This window comes from Sinohyriopsis cumingii, unplaced genomic scaffold (assembly GCF_028554795.1).
Source record: "Sinohyriopsis cumingii isolate HCF-2022 unplaced genomic scaffold, ASM2855479v2 utg000957l, whole genome shotgun sequence".
NCBI lineage: Eukaryota > Metazoa > Mollusca > Bivalvia > Unionida > Unionidae > Sinohyriopsis > Sinohyriopsis cumingii.
The window spans coordinates 560,316-587,598 of record NW_028315947.1 but is presented as its reverse complement, the minus strand read 5'-3'; the positions used below and the strand labels follow the sequence as shown (position 1 = coordinate 587,598).

Sequence of the window (27,283 nt, the reverse complement as noted above, 5' to 3'; positions counted from 1 at the left end):
TATATATATATATATATATATATATATATATATATATATATATATATATATATATATATATATATATACTATTTTTTATTTAAATTTTGTCTTAAATATAATATGAAGGAGTTTGGGAGATTATCTGCAATCAAGCCCTGGAAAGGTTTTAGATTCGATCTTGAGAGACTAACCCCCGACTTGCAAAGGCGAGCTATGACTGATCTGATTGATATTATCAGGGATGCCAATTTTTTTTCTCTCCTGATGATGGAACATCTCACGTGTGGTCGACATTCAAAATTATACGCGACACTGACGAAGTTAGCGTTGAATCTGTCAAGGACGCTACCATGAGCGATACACGTGCGATACCTCCGCCTTGTTCAAAAATATTTTTTCAGAGTAAAATTTATCGCGCGAGCAGAAGCAGGTAATTGGATTATCCGCGACAAACGTGACCCTGTCCTTGCTAATGGAAAAACTGTCATACTGAGTAAAAATTCTAAACCAGGAGCGCTGACTGGAATTGATAAACCATATTATGAGCGGGCGTATCATTTAACAGCCGTCGTTTATGGAATCTATCCGATAGAAAACCCAACATTAATGATCCTGCCCCAATGAGGTTTCCATCACTGAATTGTGTAGCTGAACGAGTTACAAAACATTTTACAAATGCAATGCGCGGAATCGGTCTAACGGTGTTACGACGTGAAAAAATAAACAAATGGGCTGAACGGGTCAAGGATACCGGAGCTACAATAAACGATGTTGCCGAGTTAGAAAAAGCACTAAGATTCCCCATAACCGTAGTAACGATAACAGGGGAAGTATTATACGAATCGAAATATAAATCGCAAGGAGCTCCAATAAATATCGTTGATCATAACGCTCACGCTTGGACCAGTACAGTCGCAATATTCCCACGAGATCGAACTGTAAGATTTTACCTCTCCGGAGTTTTCCGGGGAGAACTCTGGGAGAAATATGTTTGATTTTATTAATCAGATTGGTAAAAACGATCTTGTGTCAGTGTGGTTGTTTAAAAGTTCCGAAGATGACAAGTATGATCAATTTGTACGCGTTAACGGTGAAATATCCCGTAAAAATCTCTTTATGAAATAATGAGAAAACTTGCACAGAGATGCTCAAAAGATACTGACCGATTACTAACTAATTGTTTCACTGTTCCATCAGTTGCAGCCCACGCTGCGAGAGAAAAAAATTCGTGGAAGCCAACCCGAAGTGAGTTTCTCGAAGATGTACAATTAAGTTGTTGTGAATACGGACACGGCGGACTGTGGAATACCAAGTATAATTACAAGTCAGTTGACATGGTTGCGTGTTATCCAGGAAGTTTTCTCGGGATGGGAGAATGTAGCGAGTATTTTAAAAGATTTGGACACCCCACGAACTCGATGACGCGAGTGGTCATTAATGGACCATTACCCGATTTTGACCTGACATGATTCGCTCGTGTAGTGTCATTCGAAATGGCTAAGGGTCTTCATGTTATTTGTTATGTTTGGTTTGGTCGGCACTTTAGTGAAAAGCGCTGGGCACCAATAGTGTTGTTACGACATATGCTTGATTGTAAAATATTGATATCGTTGACGGTCATTGAGGCAATTATATCATATCGGGCACAGACTGAAGTTTGGTTACCAACGCCTGAACTGGTTGATTGCGACAGTGATGAGAACAGTACATTAATCGCCAACCTCGAAGAGAAAAGAACCGCGAAGCATCTCGGTAGAAGAATAATTGGCAAGTTTACTCAATGCGGTGCATATGATCATAAACGACATTATGCACGACTAATTATGGACGATACTGAATACGATTTTATAATCGCTGATGCAACTGCGAGAGATATATTTGTAAGTCGAGAAAACGCTTATTTATCTGACGGAACTCGGCTGGGTACAATTGTAAGTTATACTGATGGCGAGTCACCCCAGTATACTCATTTAAGATCTTCAATGCTAGCTTATGTTTCCATCAATCGATGATAAATAGATTCACTGACACTGCAGTTAGGGTTGCAACAGATTCGTTTTACATCAGCAAGAAATACCTGAATTCGGTAACTCGTTTTACAACTGATGACGCATCATGGGGTTCGTGGAGAATAAAAGAAGAAATGGTATATGATTATTGTGAGTCCGCAGATGTTGAGATCAAAGACAGTTATTATAAATCAGAATTATCGGAAACGTTGAGTGCGCCATCTGTGTACTATCCAGTATCCAGACACAAGACTGTTTATCTCAATGGGCCGGGAGGGTCTTGTAAGACGACTCGAGCGATTGAATTATTTCGGAATTCAGATATGATCGCGTTAACACCTACACACAGACTCGCGCGAGAGATGAAACAACGAGGGGTTAACTCATGCACTTATCACAGCTTTTTCAGATACAAGGGTGACGCATGGACTCCTGATCGAATGGGAGAGAAATATATTCCAAAGATTATAATTTGGGATGAAATATGTACGGTACCGTTAGAAACATGAAAAACATTTCTCGACTGGTTATTAACAACAAATACAGCTGTGATAATGTGTGGCGATCATGGCCAGCCACCACCTTTTGTTGGTCCATCTCCACATTTGTGGTTAAAAGATTTTGTTGATTATTACGAGGAGATAACTGACGATTATAGAGCGCTTGATGCAGAATTAAACGAGTTAAAAAAATTAATCAGACTACAATCGAATAAAATTCAACGTGAAATTATGCGTGAAATAATTTCAGAGACGTCAATGAGCGACTTTCTGCAAACTATGAGACCAAGCGACTTGATGGTTGCAAATAGAAAAATAGTTCGTGATACACTTCAACAGCGGTTGTTTCATTTACAACGGGAGAGGTTTTCAACGTTGCCAGTGCGTTGTGTTATCGACCAGCTGATACACGACGGCAAAATATTGACGCTGATATACCAGGACAGACCAAGAAACAAAATCTCGTATTAAATGATATTGTCACAGTTGATGTCAATGTTGTTGAAGATGTTCTGCGCTCCGATAAATCCCCGTGGACGCTAGGATACGCAATGACGATACATTCATCTCAAGGACCGACTATGTCTGATACAGTTGTTTGGATCGTTGATGATCGTATCGAGTGGTCAAACTTAGTTTACTTGGCGGTCTCCCTAGTCAGAAGAATATCTCAACTGCGGAGAATATTCTTGGATGAGTCAGTGATCAATAATGATGATATTGACAACGATATAATAAGAAAAAATTAGCTGGTTATAAACAAAGTGATAAAAAAATTAACGCGATTTTGATCTTGATGTTGAATTTATCATGACACTGAAGCAACAGCAGAATAATCATTGTGTAAGCTGTAATTGTATAATGTTGTGGCAGTATTCGGATAAACATCCAAGACAATTCACCGTAGATAGAAAGGATAACAGCCGTGGTCATACACGCGAGAATATGATGCTGAGCTGTCTTGAGTATAATCGGTGTAGGGGTGCTAGTTAAGTGATGTGGGCGGTAATTGCGTGTCCTCGGGAATTACTTGTAATTGTTCACGTGTGAATCCACATTGAGGAGCAGTTGAATCCAGTCTGTAGATTGCTGGTCTACCCATGGATCTAGTCATGTTAGATATCTTGTGTGAGGTAATACTCCAAATAGGATCAGTCGCTCTTTTTTTTTTTTTTTAACCCTTTTCAAGTTCACCTGGTTCATATAAATATCTCACAGTGATATCGCCCAGTATTGGCTGTGTTGAAAAATCACGTCGCTGTACGGGTATATTTTCTTTCGTAATTGCGTTAATAGGTTTCATGTTGGTTGTTCGAGTTATTTCATTATTTAATGCAGGTATCACACCTGGTAATCTTGCAACCCATTCGCGTGATCTCTTGCCCTGAATCAATTCCTTCGCGTACTGATATCAAAATAACCGCTCAGTAAGTGTTCAATTAAATCGCTCAACAATTGCCTGATACTGCAATTATGTCCTCGTCTGATGGTGACATTATATCGCTTCATCAGCGATGATACTGGACCCTGAAATTCTTTGCCAGGATCAACCTGTAGCAGCTGTGGCCATCGAAGACCACCTCGTTGATAAATTCGTTCAAAAGCAGAAGCAACCTCAGCAGCCGTCTTTGTTGACAACGGTTCTGCATCTTTGTTTCTACTTGCAACATCAACTACAGTTAGCGCATACTTGTATGTTATTTGACGTCTTTGTATTTTAACGGTATCATTAGGTAAAAATAATATATCAGCTTGGTGAACTTCATTCGGAACACTGACAATGAAATGTGCAAAGTGAATTTGTTTAGGCGGTGCTTGGTAAATTTGCCATATTGCCTGTTTGGATAACCACTTTTTAGCAGTAACACGCGCAACTTTTGCTGCTTCAGCGAGTTTACTAACCGATGTGGTACCCTTCCAGTATCCTCTTGGGAAATAATAAATAGACTCCATTATAATTAATTACCCAGCACCTAGCGCTAATTTACCTTTCACTGCGGATTTTATTAATCAACTAGCTAACCTTTCCTTGAAAGATTTATCAGCGATGGAATTTAGCGCGTGAATTAATTTCACATCTGCGAGATGCCTATCTTGTAGATTTTTACTTTTATAAGTTACATCATGAGCATGACACGCCTTATCAATAGTGTTTATTGGTTCCACGTCTGGTTTTGGTTGATTTTGGTCATAAAGTCTGATATCAAGTCTGGTTCCAGGGCCACAGTAATTATAGCCTGGGAGGTGTTTTTTCTCCTGGGTATTTAACCCACGGAGTCCCAGGTAATTTTGTTAATTTTGCTGCAATATCACCCCCGTGTTGCTTTATGTTTTTCTTGACGCTGGCTTTGACTTTGGCTTTGGCTTTGGCCTGTCACCTGACTGCGCAGAGATAAATTAAAATTTCTTTGTACCACATCGTTCACACTTACCCGTAAGCGCTGATCTGTTATTTCTTGTTGTAATAGTTGTTAGATCACTTGTTGGGGTGCGCGTCCTGCATTTCACGCAATATAAATCCATAATTATTTTATATATAACATGAATGCAATTGATTTTTCTGCAACAAGAAAGCAAGAACTGGTCAAACATCATGCTGCGTTGCCAAATTATGTTCGTATGATCATAAGTGGACCATCTGGATCGGGTAAGACACAACTACTTCTTAACCTGATAATGAGATGGCTCGAGTGGGATAAGATGTATTTGGTAGCACCATCAGTTGATGACCAGCGGTGTTACGAAGTGTTAAAAGATTTTAATGAAAACGGCGACGACGTCATTGAATTTATAACCTACATCAATGATGCGCCATCTGTAAAAGTTCTTGATGGGTTTATTAACAATTTAGCAGTGTACGATGATGTCATGCTGGATAGACAAACAAACCCCGCTCGGATATTTTCCAGAGGGAGACACAAAAACACAGATGTGATTTATGTAACCCAGCGGTATACACAAATTCTTAAAGTGATCAGAGATAATTGTAATATTCTTGCTGTGTTTAATGGAGTTGATACTCACACGTTACGAAATATTCATCAGACCTGGTGTAGCGGTGATATGGATATAAATAAGTTTAGAAATTTATTTAGTCAGGCTCAATTAACTCCAGACGGATTTATCACGATAAATTTACATGATCTTCGAACACGATATCAAGTTGGTCTTGATAAAAGTTTTGGATAATAACAGCAGGGAGGGCGACGACAACGAATTGGTTCATTTTTTGTAATCGAAGCGCCATTAATGGGTTTTCAACCAGAAACCACATTTGGAAAGAGGTTTATCTCTCCGAAAGTTCCTCTTGAAACGTAGTTGACGTTATTTCTGGTTGAAACCCTCCTTGTGGAGGGCTTATTTTAACATTTGGAACCTTCTAAAGTTTGTATGGTTCGCCCTCCCTGCTGCTGTTTAACTATTCCTGCGGTAACAAAAATGTTTCATCGCCTAATTAATCAACAAGTATGTTAATACTAAATTGTTCTGATAGTTTCAAGATTGTTCTGATTGCACTTTCGAGTACCTCTTTCTTGTATGGAAAAACTCTCGCGTGTTGGTACATATATAATACCACATACATAATTGTGTGTGTGTACGCTCATAGAGCGTCATCGCAGACTCAGAAACAAACTTTGCAAGCTGAAGATCTACGAACGTGAAGATCTACGAACGTACATACAAATTTATGTTTAAAAATTCTCCTCTTAAATCAAGAAGGTGTCCGGTCTGTTCAGTAAGTTTGCAATGTATCCGTTACAATTGCAGATCATGACATCGCATATAAACTGGATTAACGGGTCCTAATAAATAAGAAAATCCAGGGGGCATTTGTGGGATAAATGTATATAAAATAGATCCCTGCTGGGCCTGACTGGATTTTTCAAGATTTACTTGATAGCTGCCATCAGTTGCATTACATACAAGGTTGACAGCGATCGATGATGTGATACTGACAACACCTGGTGATATATGACCACCTCCACCGTATGGATCATTGTTGTACTTGAGTATGTTTGCCGGTATGGCTACTTTTCTCCACGTGGTGAAAATTTTGGGGTAGTTTTCATCGACTATATCACAGATTGACATCGTCTCGGGTATTTCATGATCGGGTATAAAAGATGTTTATCTTGAAATAAATTATTTGTAATCGCATAGTGTTTTAAAAATAATTGTTTCAAACCATCGTCAGTTTTCATAGTTTCAACGATAACTTTATTAACAAGTCGCAAGTCTGATCTAACCTGGTTTAAACGTTGTACTGTTTCAATAATTTGTTGACGTGTATCTTCGCTGTAATGTTGTGTTATACTAGAAAACCAATTTTTTTAGATCAGTGTATATCTGAGTGAGTCCAGGCCTGATTGCAGAAGCGAATGATTTAATAAACTCTGTCTTGACGATTAAATTTATATCCTTGTCAAAATTATGAAGTGGGTGTTTTAACACAGGAAGTTTTTCACCATCAGATGCAATAATATATTTCCCTTGTTTATCCAAATACCACCATGGATGAATTCTTCGATAATCTGGAAGCTTTAAAAATACATGTTTCATTGTATAAAAGTCATCACGCTTATTTTGTAGTAATTGTTGGTTTTGAGGTGTTTCTGGCCATCCTAACACAGATTTATTCGATGACTGATATATATCGACGGCGTATTCTAGCGAATTTATTTCTATCACGACTGATAATGTTGGTTCATGAACAGTGATAGCAATTTTGATTTCATCGTTGATCTGTTCTATTTGATAATTGCCCGTAGGTACACTCACAACATTCCAGCCTGGTGTTCCATCATATTTATTTTTATACGCAAATATCAGTGAATTATTTGCTTGCATCCAACCGAATGACTTTGATCTAATATTTGGCCAACTATGATATTCTTGTAATTGTGCTAGTGCTATTTCCTTCGCTGGAATCTCAGTTGGAAAGCTAACTCTGGACTCAGGAGAGGTTCTGCTTGCTGATATCATCGTGGTTGTCAACGGTGTTGCATTAGCGACGACCTGTTCTAGTAATTCTTGCGATGACGGTGTCATTGTTGACGATATTATTATTTGTTAATTCCTGATTATAAATCCCGGTTTTTTAAACTGTTTTTTTTTTAAAATATCGTTTCTCGTAGATTCAGTCACAGTAATTGCCTTATGGTAAATCTTAATCATTTATGTGAACTCTTGATCTGATATTATTCCATTGCTGAGACCGGATGATATTAATGAAGATAATTTGGAGTATGCTAGCGTCGCTGTATGCAACTTTATTGTATACTTGTGTAATTTATCAACCGCGCACTCGAATATTTATTTTGCGATGATATTAAGAATACAAGCAATTCCTGTTTCAACTGAAACACCAAATCCTATTATTGGTGCTATCACGTATGATGACCGTTACTGTTCCAGCGATGACCGCAGGCACACTTATATTAGTAACAACCTCACGTCTGCCGTATTGTTTTTGCTTTACTGCATACTCGTCGATGTTTTTTTTTTAATTCAGTTGGGCATGCCACGAACACACTTGATCGTATCTGAAATGTTGAACGTCGATTGGGGAGTTCATTATATTTTAAGTTGGTGGTAGTTTAGCGATTAATTCATGACACCAATAGTACAACAAAGCTAAGTCTTTGTCTTCGGGTTCCACCACAAATGTTTCATCTTCATTTTGCTCCAACATCACTAACATAGATCCAGAGGATCAAGTTGGTGGAGAACCTGTATAACCTGGTAACTTTAAGGATTTAATGAGTGGTGACCATAATGCTGATCCAGACGCTACTGTATATACTACACTGTCGGTAATTTTTTTATGTCAGTGAGTTTGATATCAATAACCGCTGAATTTAAAAAATTCATGAATGATTTTATTTATGTTTCTAAGAAAATTTGTAAATACGGTTACATGATAAGAATATTCAGATCTTAATGATATCAGTCGCTCATTGATTGTCATTAACGATGACATCATCGGGACGTTGCTATTGTTGACATATTTCTTCGTTGCAGCGTCATCGCTTGACTCTGGCTTTCCAAGACCAGTAATCTTATTATTAGCCATATTGAGACAACCAGTCATTGTATCACTGGTGGTTAGTAAACGATCATTGATTTCAGTTCTGATCGTGTTGCTGTTACTGTCTACGTATGTTTTTGTTGCCATATCATCGTCTGATTTTGGTTCTCTCACGTTAATAATTGTATTTTTATTCAGGTTGAGATCGCCATACATAATATCTCCCATTCTTCTGATGCATCTAGTAATTTCTCCCGTGATTGTTAAGACTGATTCCTCTGAGGTTTTAATTTTGCCGTTCTTAGTAAACGCCACTAAGTTATCTTCGGTGGCATCTGAAACTCGCAGAATAATATATGTCAACTGGATATTGCTTGTCTTTAATCGTCCTTGTATATTTTGAAAAACAACGACTTCATTTTGGTCCACATTTGCGAGACTTAAATGATTAGCGAGTTCTTGACCTTGTTAAGAATTGTATATTTGGATAAGTCACCTTGAGGTTTGCCCCGAGACTTACTCAGAATAGATCTTCCATAAATATCTAACATTGTATAATCACTAAGACCCATTTAAAACGTTGGACGACGATTCATACTCGTGCAGGACTTTATTAGGGACCTTGACACAGCTTCGAGTAGAGCAATTACTTCACTGCCACATATTGGCGGATCGGTTATTGTCTGTGTTGGTAATGTTGAATACCAGATCGGCGGAATGCTTTGTACTCCGCTAACATATTTTAAAAATTCTTTTCGGGGTGATAACCCATATGAATCAAAATAAAGAACTTCACGTGGATCAATAGCGTATTCAAGGCAATGAGAGTCCCTGGACCAGAACGCCCATCAAGATTAATGATACCGGTTTCATCACGCATAAAACACCTCTGAAGGTTTTGATATTTCAATTTTTAGCAGGATCAAGTAAATCAAAATTGGACATAGGAAGAATCAGCGAAGTGTCCTGCGGAGTCCTAGTCCTCGACCACACCACGAATGGGTGTTCCTGGCAGTTTTAGACCTTTCTCTTCTTTTTGGAGTCTTAATTCCGTGACCTTTAATGCCATCCCAGCGGCAGTTCCAACAGCAACCACGTGCAGCTGCTTTTGCAACAGCTGGGGTTTCAGCGGATATTAACGCTGGTATAGCTGCAAGGAGTGGAAATATACCACCCGTCTTGACTGTGTCTTTAATCGCACCCGCAGAAAGATTAAGTCTAACTCTAACACCGGTATTTGATCTTCTAACGACATTGAAGTGCTTGAGTTGACGTTCAGTTAGTGATAGCTTATTTGGACCACCTGCGATCTGTTCTGATTTCAATAATATTTTTATTTCACAGTTCTTTTTTGATGCTGATTGAAGCTTTTTATTCTGACCAAGAGTAAGAGTAACACTAATATGATGATATGACATTATGTTATTATGAGCGATTTAATTAATTCCGATGACCTACTGTGATGCAATTGTTGCCTCAGAGATATTTTTGGCGGGCTCAACAAAAATAACTGTTCTGTATCCTATGCAAATTCCACTCGAGCTTCCTGACGCTGTTGTAGTTGTTGTTTGACAGAATCACGGACGGGGAGATATTTCTTAACTGTCTCTGGTCGCTGTCGAGCTAGTTTAGCTGTTTGAGATTCCATTATTGAAATAATAATGATTTAATTACACCACAATGGAGCAGCAGGGCGGGTGCGACGAACAGTGAGTGTCCGGGTGAGTAAACTAACACGCATACAAAACGTCAAAAATAAAATAACCCAATTAAAGAAGTCTTGGTCGGTTAGAAGTTTCGGTTTGGCGTTATTGACCTTGCATTTTTATTTTCGTAGGAAGCTTTATTTTCGCGAATGGACTCTTCTAAAAAGTGGTCTGTTCACCCTCCCTGCTGCTATTATTAAAGTACATGATTCATCACGCAGAAATGAATGCATCTTGGTAATAAATTTAATCAAAGCCCTCAACAACTATTGAAAGGATCTTCCAAGTATTTTAGTGCAGTCTAATTCAATTGAATTGGCATTACACTGGAAATTCAACTTAATTTTGTTTCACATTCAACTTGAATATGCTAGTGCACGTCAAAGCATCTTTGTGAAAATAAAAACAGCTGTGAAATTCAGACATAATAATCTTTTCATGACAATCGTAAGACATTTATTTTATTTTAAAGTTATAAACATTATTTTCAGAGTTAATTTCTAACTATAATTTTTACCCTGAAAGTGTGAATAAAATTATCTCCAACCTAGTATAGGATAAAATGTAACTCATCTGAATGAAATATGCATATATGAAGAAATGCCAAGTTGTATTTTCTATGATACAAATTACACCCGTCAATCATATGCATAAAAGGAAATGAAGGTTATTTTAACAATACCAAATATATACAAGATCTTTCTTTACTATCCAGGACAACCTGTGTGGAAAACCTGGGAAATGGGAGCAGAATGCCTTGTGCAATGATTTACCAACATAACCGACTCGGGATGATTCAATAGAAGGATCAGAACCCACATCCTTTCGGTTGCGAGTCCGGCACGCTAACAACTGAACTGTCGTGGTTCGTGCCTCCATTAGTATTCGTCGCCTCTTGCAACATGCAGGAAAGAATATCAGGTCTATTCTGCGGCAGTCGACGGGGGTAGGGGTGGGGGTGGGAGGTGGTATTTATATTATTTGTAAAGAAATTTGACGATTACTACATTATATGAAGGTATTATCAATAATTTTGCCCTTATTCTAAAACAGCTGCGAATTATTAAACTAAAACAAGACATCGACATAGTTTATATATTGGTAAGAATAAGAGGGTCAAACTGTCGAATCTTTTACTATATTTACTGATATGACAAATAGCAAATGAATGTTAACGTATTTCCTAATAGTCTCAATATAAAATTGGTTTCTTTGTATACAATTCTTAATCTTCTTTTCTATTTTCCCACCTCTCTGTTTCCACTGCTTCAGAGCTCCCAATCGATAATATCAATGCATTAATTTGTAATATGAACTTAATTATTATACGTTACACATGACTCGCTATTTGGAAGAATAACATGGTATCGGTAATTGTTGTTTGTTCTTATCGTCGTTAACTAATGTGTATTCTCTAATGTCACACACCTAGCATACGGCAAGTGATTACGTTGCATTTTTAAACATAGAAAACATTAACTACAGTGCATATGTACACTTCATAACAGCTATTTGTATATTATTTTGGTTATAGTTTCTTATGACAACAAATATTTGATTTATCTATATGTATGTATGCATGTATGTATGTATGTATGTACGTATGTATGTATGTATGTATGTATGTATGTATGAATGTATGTATGTATGTATAAAGGTAGGTAGGTAGGTAGATAGGTAGGCATGTATGTATGTATGTATGTATGTATTTATGTCCCCTACGTATCCAACCATCCCAACGCATAATAGGTGGCCGAGAGTTCTAAAGACCTCTCCAGTACTGACCTATGCCACCTCTACCCACGTGGGTTGAAGTCTCAGACTCGGCCAAGGTGAATATATGAGAAAGCTTGCCAGTAGCTTCCTGCGGGTCGAATATTCTTGTCGGGTTGTTCCGGGTTCTTTCTCCACTAGTTTAATCGTACGTATATTGAACCATTTGCCATATCTCCATTGCACAAAAGCGACATTTGCCATCTGTATGTTCTGCATTTAAGTCGTTTTTTCATTCTGAACCCACTCTGGCAAAGCTATTCTCTGAGCTGCTGGTTCTTATCGAGGTGCTATGCCAAACCGTTAATCTTAGCCAAAGATCCATTTTGTCATTTGCTTTTTGTGCCAGTCTGGTTTTTAAAATATCTGAACAACGTTATATTGTAACGTGTCAGCGGTCAAGGTCAAATAAAATGGAATAGATGGACAGCTCACGCCTTTTGCAGTTACTAGATCTATCCAGTGTACTGTAGTGTCAAGAAATTGTGTGTTGACCACAAAAATTCTTATGTAGACGATAAAAGCACAAAACAAAACAAATATAAATAGTCAACACAGTTTATTATATGACTTCTCAAAAAATTTAGTGCTCAAATTGGTAAAGTATAATATTTGCAGTGGTAAATTGTATGTGAAAATCAGCATAAATGTTCAATTGTCCTAATACACATAATCTCTAACTCAGATAATCCCAATTCCCAAACTAATGTTGCACATAAAAATAAGTTAATAGTTCTCAAAATGTTTTCATATGACGTACCGAACTGGTAATAAGTTTGTGTATCCAATCAAAGTTCGGAACCAGACACCGGGTATGCTTTTTGCAATCCAATAGTAAATATGTTAGAGGCACAGTCTGGAGCCGGATATTAATAGTGTGTCGTTCGGGTTGACTGCGACAATGTGTGTCGTGTTGTAGCAACAAAGTGTGTCGTTGTGTCGGGTATGTTATTTCGACATCTAAATGACGCAACCACTACAAAAAGGATGGAAATTTGTGATTTCAAAATGATTCATGTAATTGAATAGGAAATTCGATAATGCCAATCGGAATACTAAATTTCCAATGGATAGCAGACGGCAGTGTTGATGACGACAATGTCAGTGTCGTCAGCTTAAACCTTCTTTGGGAACTTTTATCTGATATAACTAGGAAATAAACGTTGAAACAACTTCAGAGAAACACTATAGTCATTATGAGTACTAAATTTAATGTCTCGGTAGTGACTAATCTACCTTGCTATTGTATTGATACTTAAAATTAACAGTTGAGATGACAAGAGACTTTTGTTCTGTTTGTTTGGTCTTGAGACCAGTAGAACCACAACTGCCAAAACGGCGGGTCTCACCCATATTTCTAGGTTTTGGGAACACACTCGGGAAATTCATGACAAAGTTTTCACGAATATGACTAAATATGGGAGAATTCTCAACATCATGCGCATCTTTACATGAGGACAGCTCCGGTGGCCTAGTGGTTAGAGCGTCCGCCTCGGATGCGGGAGGTCGTGGGTTCGATCCCTGGCCAAGTCATACCAAAGAAAAACAAAAATGGTACTAATAGCTGCCTCGCTATGCGCTCAGCTTTAAGAGGTTAGTGTTAGGACTGGTCGGCCTGGTGTCAGGATAATGAGACTGGGTGGGACATCATACTTCATGTCTGCGGCATGATGCCCCAGTGCCAGACATCACAATAAATTGCCATACTGCAGACATCGTAGCGATATGACTGAAAAATTGTTAAAGCTACGTTAAAAATCCAGATCACACTCACACATCTTTGCATGAGTGTTTTGACTGCAAGAACAGACTTACAGATGTAATGATAGTTACTGCCTTAATTATTGTCAGTTTAGTTTTGTTCTGTAATTTCATGGTGTTTGTTTTTGTAATCCTGTCGCTGTATATGTATTTTGTGTGAAGCGCTTAGAGCTTCTAAAGATATTTCATTGTACTAAATCCACATTATTATTTATTATTATTATTATTGCTATTATTATTATTATTATTAAAGCAAGATCTACGTGAAGTTATTAAGAGGTATATATCTTTTGTAAGGAAGTATTCATTTACGAGCGATTATTAAGTAAATACACACAAATTTCATGAGACGAAGGCAATCATTTGAATCTATTACGAAAGTGAGGTGATTGATAAAAAGTCCGCCATGCTTAGAAATACACGTTAATAAGATAAAGAAAAATAACGCATCCTGATTCGTAACAACTTGATAAAAACAGATAAGCTATCCTTTTAACTTCACGAAAATTTAGTTTTTTTTAGCGTCAGTAAAATAAAATATTTAATACTGTCTGATAAACCCCACGTTAATCAAACATAGTCCGAGCTGTGAATTTGATGTATCGTTGCAAAGAAATGTTAAGATGTGATTGATGTTCAAAGACATTTTTTTATAAATATTTTGACCCTGCAATTAACCAATTTAAGTCCGTTAAGTTTCTTTTTTTCCCTCTGTTATTGGAAAGAATATATGATACCTTCTTTGAAGGAAAATGTAAGTTAAAAAGAGCCAGTGGAAAATCGTAAAAAAGGGACTGTGTGCAGCAGTTTGACTCAAATATTCGCTTTGAAAATAACTTTACGTAATCACGTAAATTAATTATTATTATTGCGCAAACACGTGTATATGTATGTATGTATGTATGTATGTATATGTATGCGCAATTTGTACATGTCTGTCTGACCGTATATATATATATATATATATATATATATATATATATATATATATATATATATAATGAGTTTTTTTTGGAGGAATTATCATCTCAACTTCCATATAATGGACGTTTCTTTCTTAAACGCATATTCAGTTTTGTTGGACGGACTGATAGGGAGAGAGATGCGAGAATACTACTTTTTGCATGTGTTATATAATTATGTTGTCTGCCTAGTCTTTTTGTGCGTGTTGCATAGAGAAAAATGACAGTTAAGTGTATCAAGAGCTATCCCAAAAGGAGGCAAAAGCAAAGTCTCTGTTTATTTGCATGTATATAGGTACATACGTATGCATCCATGCATGCATGACGAATGTTTCTATATTATGTATATATATATATATATATATATATATATATATATATATATATAGTTGAACAAATGCATACTGTTGGTCATCATTTTTTCTTTTAAAAGTAAATAAAATCTCATCCGAGTCTATATATTTTATTGCATAATCAACGTACAAAACATATACTCATTTCTAACAGAGCAGAAAATTAACAAAAGAAACCAACAAAGATTTCACAAACTGACAGAATTTGTTTTCTTAATGAATCTTACGTTTTTCGTCTATTGGCTGTGATTTTATTATTACGTAAGCCTTAACTGCTTTTTGCTGGAAAACAAAGTCCACGCTATTACTAGGGATATTAAATATTGTGTTTTCTGGAAGATATGGAAGATAAATGGGCAAGAATAATTATTGTAAGAGGTTTCCATTGTAAGTTCTCAGATTCGAATATTTGCATTAAATGCGGAAAATAGGATAAAGAAATATTCAACATAATCAGCAACTGATAGATCCGGAGAAACGGTTAGATTGAGCCTAAAAACATATATGCCAAAACTTCACGACACCCTACTACACAACAGAATGCTACTATACATTTTGCAGTTTTTTTAAAACATATTTGCAAATTTAATTTTGCAGTACACTTTCTACTGACACTTTGAAATAGTTGCCAAAGGAAACACTCTTGTCCTCTTGCCAAAACATGTTATTAAAGCGGTAGAATTAACGTTACAAATAGCATCTAGTATTTCTTTTGCCGCTACAGAGTCATGTAATTACTGTATCAGAGATCTTCCGAAAAAAATAAATAATGAATACTTTCGGGGTACTAACGTTTTGGGTTGGCGTCTCTCCAAGAACGAATATGCTGATGCTGCTGACAACTTATTCCACATACTCGCTTTAGTTGTATTTACACGAAGTCGTGGTGATATTTGTATATAATATATAAAGAGAATCAATACTAATCACACTTATTGCATTGTCCTTAAACTATATACAAATCATAGAATATAAAAACAACGTAGACTAAAACGGCTCTTACTAATCACAATTTCCTTCAAACAATTCTTGTTAATTGTCTCTCATAAGAAAGGAAAATACTAGCATGATTATCACTACGCAAGTTAAACAAATGATAAAGTATTTAGGACTTAAAAAGACAACATTTATTTGACATGCCTGTCCCAACAATAATATACAGATTTGAAGGTTCGAAAGGAGAAAATAAACCACATTTTGAATAAGGCAATACTCCACTGAAATTTTCAGTTATAGGTTTGTGGATGCAAGATAGTTTTAAAAAATAGTTTTAAAAAACATGCCGTTGCCATGCAAACTTTAAAAAAATCTGGCATATTTTATTAGGTCGTGTTATTAGCCTCGTCTTAAAATGAATGCTTGAACGACATGTCTTTAATTGATTACGTTCATGTAGTAGACTGTATTGTCTCTGCTGTATAGAGTTCTTACGTTTAACAACTCTTACAAAACTAGATATCCAAGGGGTGTAATTCATGTACACAGTGGACATAATCATCCATGACAAAGTTTGTACTAAAGCATGTCAATAATATTCGTCTAATATCAATCCCCCTTAAGATCAGTATGATTCTGCTGCACATACTAAATCGGATAAACCCTTTGATAATACATATATTATATGCTGTTGCAAATCAAGTCAAGCGCTTTGAATGGGATAAACTAAAGTATCATGTGTTATTAGAAAAGAAGGCTATTGCATCAAACTTCATTTCCTCCTCTTACTATCATCGATAAATCTCTGCCTGATTGAGTGTATATATATATATATATATATATATGCTTTGCATGTTATCCATTTAGAAAATTGTATTTTCACTTTGCTAAACAGAAAAATCAAGATAGATATAATGCAAACTATAAAAGGAAACATAAACTAAAAAGGTTACTAAAAATATCTCCTTATCACAATCGAATGCTTCAGAAAATAAACAACGTTATTATCGTCGTTATGATGTGATGGATTTAAGAGCAGTTAGCACTTCAGTTCTTGAAGTGGACGTTCCTTACTTCGGGCATGCCTCTATAATTATCTGGTACCGCAACACGAGTTCTGAAAGACCAAAACAAATTTACTAAGAAGCCAAAACCATTAAATTATCTGATAATATTAGTATTGACTTGTGATAATGCACAGAACTGTTTCTGAACTATAAGCTTCTTCCAAAGCTTCCCCGTAAAAAGTCCTAAATATAAATTCCATGTAGAAAGAAGTGGATTTGGTAGTGTTTTTTGTTGCTGTTGGACAAGTCCATGTAGAGAGCAATGGATTCTGTACTGGTTTTTCAGTGTCTGTATATTAAATAGAGATTAAAAACTGTTTGCTTTGTAAAGGCAAAAGCAGATGTAATAAAGTTTATTGAATTTTTCATAAATACTCACTGACTTTAAAAAAAACCCACAAGTTCAACGTTATAGAGATTATTTTCATGGCTTTGTTGAAACAGTAAAGCTGAATTTTTTAAAACAAAAATTAAAAACTGGATTATTTAAGTGTTGCTGATATCTACTGAGCGTCCCATTATAGTTGAACATATACATCAGAGGTCTTACAAAAGTTCTCAGTGTTACTATCCTGAAACTAGGACATTCCCATTTGGACTACAGTGCGGCTTTCGAGTGTCTTCAGGCTTGTTACGTTTTAATAGTTAGTTAATATATAATGAAGATATTTTTAATATAGTGATTTTTAAGTTTCAAGGTGCAAACTGAATTAGACATATTTCAGCTCCGCTGTCTCTATAATAGCTGAATATATGGATGAGTACTCAGTCGAAAGATATCTTGTCTGTTGCTAAATATTACAGCAAAATTACGGCATGCAGGTATTACCCTACGAATACATGCAACGGAACGACAACCTTTTAATATCCTGATATCAGTAGCGTGAATTATACCTTTTAAAAAACAGATGTCTGAAGACCAGAAGCACCGCAATCACCAATGCTAAGCCTATGACGCCACAGATAACCCCAATAATCAAGCCAAGATGGCCATCCAGCTCACTGCTGTGGTCTTTTGGATTGTTAACGGCACATTTTGCGTCTGTGTCAGGATAACAACTGCCCTCAGAAATGCAAATATTAGGCTGAAAATAAATAAAGATTTGCTTCCGATAATATCATTAAAGTTTTTATTCGACATTATTTAAAGAACTTGTTTGTTTCTGTAACGCTTCCACTTAAAAACTAGCGCATTTAAAAATTAAACAAGCCATCCAACCAAAGAGGAAAGAAACTACTATATCAAAATGCTCAAGTGGGACAAAGCACAAAATAAATCGGTACTATTTACAAATAGAAGGACCTTATGCAGTTATTCAAACTTATAGAAACAATTGCAAATAATTTGTTTAACACAATTCAATAAGCTAAAAGAGAGCAGAAGTTAATGTTCACCTTCTTGGAACAATAAACAAGGTTGTTTGATATGGTACAGACTGTGCAGGAAGAGTCGTATATTATCACAGGTAAAACTGGGCTGTAGACGAGTCCATTGTTTGATACTGAAATCATGAACCCTACTGCATGCGTGGGGTCGAAGGAAGATGCAGAACGGCGTCGACGTTTAAGCTTAGAATGGATAGGAATTCCACATCGTACTTCGTTGAAGTTTTCGAAGTCTCCTCTACTGTTTTTAACCGTCTCAGTTTCGATGACACCCGTCTCATTCACCTGTTTGATGAAGTAGATGATGTATTGAAAAATACTGTATCTTAATGTTTGCCTTTTCGCCTTTTCAAGACAGAAACTGTATTTGAAACCGAATGGGTGAGAGAAATCATCATTAATATAAATCAGTGACAAAACCACTACTACTACTACTCCTACTAATAATAATAATAAGACACAGCATACACATACATATTCTCACAAAACAAACGGTATTTATTAAAGTGATGTTTTATCCATATTTTCTAGTTCCGATTCAAGTTTCTTCATCTATCGTCACTGAAGTTGTTTACCCCATCTGCGCATGCCTTTGGACGTTTGTGTCACCATATCAACATCTGCAGAATGTCTTTTGGTAGTGCTAGCTCTGATAAAATCCTTCTTTAGATAAATGATGCAGACTTTTCCAGTTTGGTAGTATTATGAAGACAAGTTAATTATATCGATACAGTTAGCAAGGCCAAATTTGTAAAATTCTTTTATATCTAAAACCACTCATTATTTTTTATGACTCCAGATCGTTAAGAAAGGTGTACAATACAATACACTTACATCTGGATTATTACTTCTTTCATATAACTGGGAAGCATTGAAGAAGGTAGCTCAAGCAGTAATTTTTCATGAAGCCCTATGATAGGGACATATATATATATATATATATATATATATATATATATATATATATATATATATATATATATATATATATCTGTGTGTGTGTGTGTGTGTGTGTGTGGGTGTGTCTGTGCATGCGAAAATTTGACTTTCGGAATAAAAATTAATAATCGGGGTCTTTTGTTATTTTTGGTGGCGGTAAACCTTTGCTTAATTTGAAATTGGTTTTGCTCCGACTAAAATATTACCGTCTGGGCAATTCAAAACCTATTCAACAAGACATAGAAATGCTACTCGGACGGAATGACTTAGGTCGGTTTGGAACCCGCGACTCCTGACTAGCGAGTTGGATACTCTACCAGCTCTGCTACTGCAGCTTCCAAAAAAAATTACCGATATTCGCTCTTAGGACCCACTGCAGCACGGTAAATCTCTCCGAAAGTTTTGAAATTCTTGGCGAATGTTAATTCTTCAGGTTCCATATAGCCGGTGACATATACCTTAGCTGTAGTAAATAGTATTTATATTACTAATATATATATATATATATATATAAATATATATATATATATATATATATATATATATATATATATATATATATATATATATATATATATATATATATATATATATATATATATATATGAAGATTCACCAAGAAAGGCATGCGAACACTGCATGTACAAATATTGCTCAGTAACATTTTTCCATTTATTCACATCAATTATTTGCCTAATTAAGCTTCACAACTCTAGCAAACATCTATCATGGTATCATTCTTTTTCAATTCATCGTCTGTTATATGCATATGGTATAATCAGGTGATGCGGCTGCTGTTATTGTTTCTTCTATTGGATGATGATGATAACGATTTTGATGATGTTTCTATTATTGTTGTCGCTGTCATACTCATTATCATCATTAGTGATTATTGTTGTTTTCTTCCCCTTTTCCTACTTTTGAAACTTTTCAGATAAACTTTGTTTTCATGGGACACAGGTATGTTCTCAAATTAGTAAGATAAAACCAAAAGAAAACCACAAAAAACATTTGACTGTACGACCGATACGATTACCACAAAACATTTGACTATACATCCAATACGATTACCACAAAAACGTTTGATTGTATGACCGATACGATTACATATAAAAAGAAAGTTATAATTGTCTGAGGAACCCTTGTAAAGCGAACGTTTATATTATTTCCACAATTTCGATATATTGCCTAAAGAAGAACTTGGAGATAAAATACAAAATATTTGTAGTCATATGTGTACTGGAGCCTAAGCTGACATTATTCTTTGATTCAGCGTTTGTAGAATTAGACCAAAGTAGAGACATAGTGAGGAATAAATCAGTTTATATGCCTGGACAAGTCAACACAACATGTTGGAGTATAAAAATCGCAAGGCTTAATATTAGCAACGCCAAAGTAGATAAACTGTTGAATTTATTTGCATTCTTATTTTCAAATAAATCATGGAGAAATGTTTTATTTATAAGGGTAGAGATGGCAATAAAAACATCATCGACAGCAATACCAGTAAATGTGTCTAAATAAAATTACTGGATTTTTAATACATTTGATAAGAAATCGAGAAAAATTCATTTTCATTGTTTATTGTGATATACAGTGTGCATAGAAAGCTAACAATATCTGACACATCTTCAAAACATAATTTGCCTTCCGCATAAAGTATTAAGGAGAGAAGAAAAAAAGCAAAACATTTTCAATTTACTAATACATTGAATTTATCAACTATATCATGTAGAACAAATCACGCAAGCCTGTCATAACATCATTTGTAGTTCTAAGCAAAGAGCCAACTGAGCAAGAAAAAAAAACAAAAAAACGTGACCTAATTTCAAAGACGGTGAACTGCTAATAATGACGTCACTTCGCAAGACTGATAAGATTGTATAATGCACTGGCATATGTGTGTGTGATCTAAAATGGGTAATGATTTAATACTGAACTTGTGAAACGAGCTGAATAATGTCCAGCTTACCTCGCCCTTTACATTATTCAACTCAGGATTAAATCATTACCTGTTTCAGATTCTGTTTATCTCAGTTTTTATTCAATGGAAATTGTTAAGAGAGAAAGAAGAAGAAATAATTTTGTTCATTTTTACACAGACACCGCACCTTTCATTTTTTGCTCATAACAAACATTCCCAGACACTAAATAAATTGATAACGCGCATTTCTATAACTAGTAAAAGGTAAAGTTCGTTTCACTGGAAATTATAATTCAGCGAGCAATTGTCCTTTCTAATCAAATAACGTTTGAAATAGACAATATCGTTTTCTACACTTAATCTCCGATGGAAATTGCAGTACGGATGTGACGTAGCTGATTCGTGTCGGGTTAGACCAGTCGTACAGTATACATCGACTTCGATTAGAATATTTACAATATTTCCACGGAACATGTGTCAATTCCACTGCTAAGCATTCCAGTTCATGGATATTCGTGTGAGGGGATGATTACTCAATGCATAAAATTCGGGTTTAATGTGTTTTGATTGGATATTTGCATTATTTGATTTAAATCAGTACTATACACATATACATAGACAAATTTTATTTTAGAGTCGGAATTACATGACATAACAAGAAACATTAACTTGTTGCTGCAATTATACTACGTAAAAATGCTGTGGTTGGAAACTGTTCTGTCTGTTTGGAGACCGACGTATATCCACCTTCTTCTCTAAACAGAGGTGAGTTTATTTACTCCTAAGCGTTTTCATTTAAACCGTGCGTTTCATAGGCATTGGTCTATGTTACAGGTTCCCCCGCTAAGCAGCTCTCTATCCCTTTAACGATACCATTAGTTTCAGTCTGTAACGAGCCCTTGGTGAAACTTTGCCGTATTTGATAGACGTAACCTTTTTCCCAATGTCCACTGAGCAATCAATTAGAAAAATGGATATTGCTTGAGACGAATAAACAATAATATTTAAGTTAGCGAAATGCGGTATTTTCATGAGTTTTTAACCCACGACATGAAATAAATTCGTTCTTCACTTGGAACAAGCACATTTTCGTTTTATTTTATGTTCAAATATGTTTCCTAGCAGTATGTATAATCGATTAATATCAGAATCCTTGTTGTATCTGTTCTGCTGAATTTTGTGTTTAATTGCACAGAAAACATAATTAGCAACATAATCCTCTAATACATTTAGTAAAAGAGGTACAGATGTTAACGCGTACAACTATACTTAAAGTTATCGCAAGAAAAAAATATGGAATAAAACTATGTTAACCATTATGTGTAAATGAAAGAAGACGCATAGATCTATACCACCATGTTTGGCAGACTGACACCACTTAATGTCTGTCAAATGCATATTTGTATTCTATTCGAATTTTTCTGTTTCACTATTGAATTGCTTTAAAATTGTCACTTCCATTATCCTTTTATGTTAATTATGCAAAGTATCTTGGACAATATATTTTATCTTGTACAACGTATTTTCCAAATAATTTGACTTGTTTTTCCTTTGTAGCAGTTCGGCATGATCCGGAAACTATATGAACTTTTGCCGGCTTACCCACGGGTAGCAAAAACGTATCAGAACGTCAGTATATCTCTGAGTATTTGAAACAAGCTTTCCACTGAATGAATGTAAAAAGTGTTAAGTGTAGGACTGACAGTTTTTTTAATTAGCGTTTTTCTTAATAATTTCTAGAACTATGATTTTAATGCCCTAAAATTATTTAATTATAAATTAACTATTCTAACTGATCATTATAAAAGAGTGAATGCCCAGGGTCCATCTGAAGAAATGGAATGATTTGGTCTACATATAATGTTTTCCACTATCATATTATCATATTAATCAATGATATGCATTATTATAGATATAATTTTTGGATATGTGCTGCAAAGCAATAGTAGGTGTAAAATAAGTCAAAGAACTACTATAGGGCCACAAAATGACTATACATGTAAATCAATCCAAATGTTCAGTGTGACCAAAGATAACATTGCTTGTATGTATTTAAATATGTAAAATTAAAACAAAATTAATTCAGCAGCATATTATTTTTTTTACCATGCAGAAACAATAAATGCTGAAATTTTATGTAACTAGAAAAATTAAGCGTACCTCGATTTCTTTAAATCGGCAAGATAATTTGTCAGATGAAGCAAAGAGTCCACCGTATACAAAGGCAGTTCGGCAAGGATACACAGCGGTGTCACAAAGCCCTTTGTTGCTAAGTTCTCTAACGGAGGGTGCGTCATTCATGTTAATGGAACAATCCTCTCCTCCAAAGTTGACATTACATCTGCATACACCTGAGTGATATATATATATATATATATATATATATATATATATATATATATATATATATATATATATTTACACACACACATACACACAAAGAATCAGACCTGTCATAATGGTCATCTTTATTTAGTGGTCACCTATCACAGTGGTCATTCTAACCACTTGTCCAATCTCATATAAATGTCCTGCATGTAACAGACCTGGTTTCTGCGGTCAGCAGGCAGGCGCTTCTTTATCAAACAATTTTTTTCCTTCCCTTAAGCTAGATCGTTTCTACTTTGACCGTTCAGTCTATGAAAATGATTCGTTTGCTTTAGGGAGAACGCGTCGCTTCAATAAAAGAATATCATGCAAACATTTCTTATCTCGGTTGTACTTGCAACTCAAGCTATATTGACCTTGTAACTGAAAAGTGTCATTACGTTAATTTCGAGAAGTTTTGAATAAACACGTGAATTTGGAAAAGCGATGCAGCTTTTATCATTTAGGTAGAGACAAAGCATTTTGTTTGCTGGACTGTGGGTAAAGCAGATGCGTTATTGTAGCATAAATGGAAGTCACATACTGTGGCAGTGTGACAGGTATAATTACACGTCTTCACCAATCTGTCTGTGAATTCAAACTATCCCTGAAAAAAGAATGTTCGCCTTTGAGACGATATACGAATTACATCCCTTTACATTAGGGTCGTGTTCAGTTCAAGAATCAGAACATTTTTGTGAAAGGCAGGTGAAGTTTTTGTTAATGGATCACAGCTAATATCTAGCTTCTTTTGATTTTATGTTTATCACAGGCTTAATACATAACTTGGCGATTTGAGGAAATCACTAATCCAGACATTGTTTTTATAGCATGATCAAACTATATAATACAACGACGGTGATGATTTCGTTTCAAGGATGAATTAAAGTAAGCAGGATACAATAATCTTGTGTGGAACATAAATTTGGGAAAGAACAACATATACCCGTAATTATGATTTTATTGTACAGTGCACATAAAATAATCTTGATACTACTACTACTACTACTACTACTACTAATGACAACAATATTAGGTACATGATAATTTTTCAAAAATGAATTTTAAAGGTAAATTTTAACAGTGAATTTGTGTACGGCGGTCACACTTGTGCAACGGCCAGTTTCGACTTTTTCGAATGATTGACCGCTGTTGACAGGTTATATATAGCGTTTACGTCTAGGGTGTTTGAAAATACAGTTAAATGATTGGTAGTTTCTAAATTTAGTACGCATTAGTAGTATCAGTATGGGGCTTTTTGATTTCGATAACTCATATAGGTCAAGTGCATGCAATGCTTTAACAAGATGCCCACTTATAGGCTAGTCCAGGGGGTTTTACAAGGGCAGCCTTTGCATAAAAGTTTGGTTGTTGTCCATCTCCTCGAGTTAAATAATCAAATTGAAGTGGTTGTGCAAGCCCAAAGGCTTCAGCTGCCTCGCTTTTTGCTCAGCATTAAGAGGTTAGTGTTAGGACTGGTCGGCCTGGTGTCAGGATAATGTGACTGGGTGGGACGTCATGCTACATGTCTGCGGCATGATGCCCCAGTGCTAGACATCACTATAAACTGTCACACGGCAGACAACGTAGCGATATGAATGAATAATTGTTAAAGCTACTTTAAAAATCTAAATCACACACACACACACACACACACACACACACACACAAGTCGAACTACAAAAGATGTTTAGGTGTTACCATGCATTAGTCCCAGGTCCGGTTGATAAATCCAGGTTAACAATCCCGGTTTCCCTAGTGCGTGGTGTTATCGATGCAAATTTATCCCGCATAGAGACACGTTGGAAATGCTTGAATGACTTTACCATAGCGAGCATATCAAAACTGGTCAACGGGGAGGCTATTTGCCAGTTTGACCGGGTATTTTGCGAGTTATTACAGGTAATCGAAGATCATTTCCTTTTTTAAATCGTCTACGAGATGTTATTCGGTTTCAAATCGCTTTTTAAGACTGATCCCGGATGCATCCGGTTTTGTAACCGCGGAAGCCGAGACCGCTTGCAACGCTGGGAGTGCTTCGAGGAATGGAAATATTCTATTAGTGATGTACATTAGCGCCACCTATGACGTGGATAACTTCAGTTTCACTTAAGTATTATTTCACTTGGCTGCATTAAGCTGATAAGGTTGTGTTGGGGCAGCCATAAGGGGACCATTTCTGATATTTGTGTTGGAGACAGCCTCATGGTAACTAAGCAATCGTTTCATTCAGTGCTCTTTATTTTCGCAAGCTGCTTTGGACTCAGGCCAAACTTAACTGAGTGATATGACATTATTATTTGAAAACATAACAAGTTCATTTACAATGTTACAAATATTCACAGGCGCGTGAAGGACCGCCAACTGCGTCCTCCAACAGTAGAGTCTTATCAGACAGAATCACAGTATCTGTAATCACTGACCTGAACTACCCCTACGCGTACAAGAAAATATATGTTGACAACGTACTAGCTTAACAGTTCCAGGTGTTCTAATGAAAAGTAACGAATCTGGTATAATATATGACAGTCTTCCCTGGAACTCTGCAGACCAGTGTTAGCGTTATGATGTCGGCGCATTTAAAGATTGTGATATGGACATGTGACGTAGTGTCTAGGAAGTTAAACAAAATTTCTTAGGAGGGTGACCGTTTAACAGCAAATCTTCAAAAAACTGTAGGTTATACAATATCACCTAACTACGGTTTGGTCATTATCTATAATCACATTTTGAATGGCCGCGAACATATTATAACAGTCGGAGTTTTATAGTCTTTACTGTAATTGATAAAAGTTCGGGAAATACTATAATCAACGACATATAAGACCAGCAGAATTACTACATTACACAATTGATTTTTGTTATTCAGCGGGTGCATTTTTCAGATAGGAAGAAAAACAATTACCAATAAGAATATAATGGTTGCTGAACTATCAGCTGATCACGGTACGTACAATGGGTACATATATGTCTGACCTACTGATGATTTCATATGATGTATTTCTAATTTGGCATGATAAAGAGAAGTTTTATATATCTGGGGTGTTTGAGCAGACCATATTCGATTTCCGGAGATGATATTTAACAGATGTCATCGATCCTTATGTACAATAATTGGCTTCATTTGATCCATCACAGTGTATCCCCTAGGGGTGTCAAAACTGGGGGTCAGATTGAGTAAAAAACAAACCTTTGGTTATCAAAAGTGTGGGTCAAATAAAAAAATTAGGGGTCTCTGAAGCGCAAATGAGGGTAAAGGGAAACACTGCATCACATGTAGCTTTCGTAGGTGGCTGCCATTGCTGTTTATAATTCACAGAGCATTCGCAAGGTTAGTCCAGTATAGTATAAATTTATAGTCTCAAGACTAGTTGGGATTTTCCAATAATTTTTCAACTTCTCCAACATCCAACGTTTCTCCAACAGTATTCCAACTTTCAACGGTTTTCCAGCAAATTTCCAACTATACGGTATTTAAGGCCCGGGAAATTTTTAATCGATATTCAGAACGCCAGAACGCCGGTTTGCAAGCAAGGAGGCAAGAGACCATCCAAAGCCCAGATTCGTTGGGTATGTACAGCAGTATGTAA

At 35.9% G+C, this 27,283-nt stretch overlaps 1 protein-coding gene across 1 annotated transcript in view; it reads right to left on the bottom strand.

Moving 5' to 3' along the window:
- Positions 1-15,168: 15,168 nt before the first annotated feature.
- Positions 15,169-27,283, bottom strand: part of LOC149772947 (von Willebrand factor D and EGF domain-containing protein-like) — an 83,548-nt gene continuing 71,433 nt past the window's right edge. Inside the window, exons 15-18 of the mRNA XM_089947028.1 lie at positions 23,487-23,677; positions 18,473-18,748; positions 17,972-18,162; positions 15,169-17,127 (exon numbers count right to left, since the gene is read on the bottom strand). Of these exons, the coding sequence (XP_089803154.1) occupies positions 17,058-17,127; positions 17,972-18,162; positions 18,473-18,748; positions 23,487-23,677 (728 nt within the window). The 3' untranslated portion in view covers positions 15,169-17,057. The remainder of the gene's footprint in view (positions 17,128-17,971; positions 18,163-18,472; positions 18,749-23,486; positions 23,678-27,283) is intronic.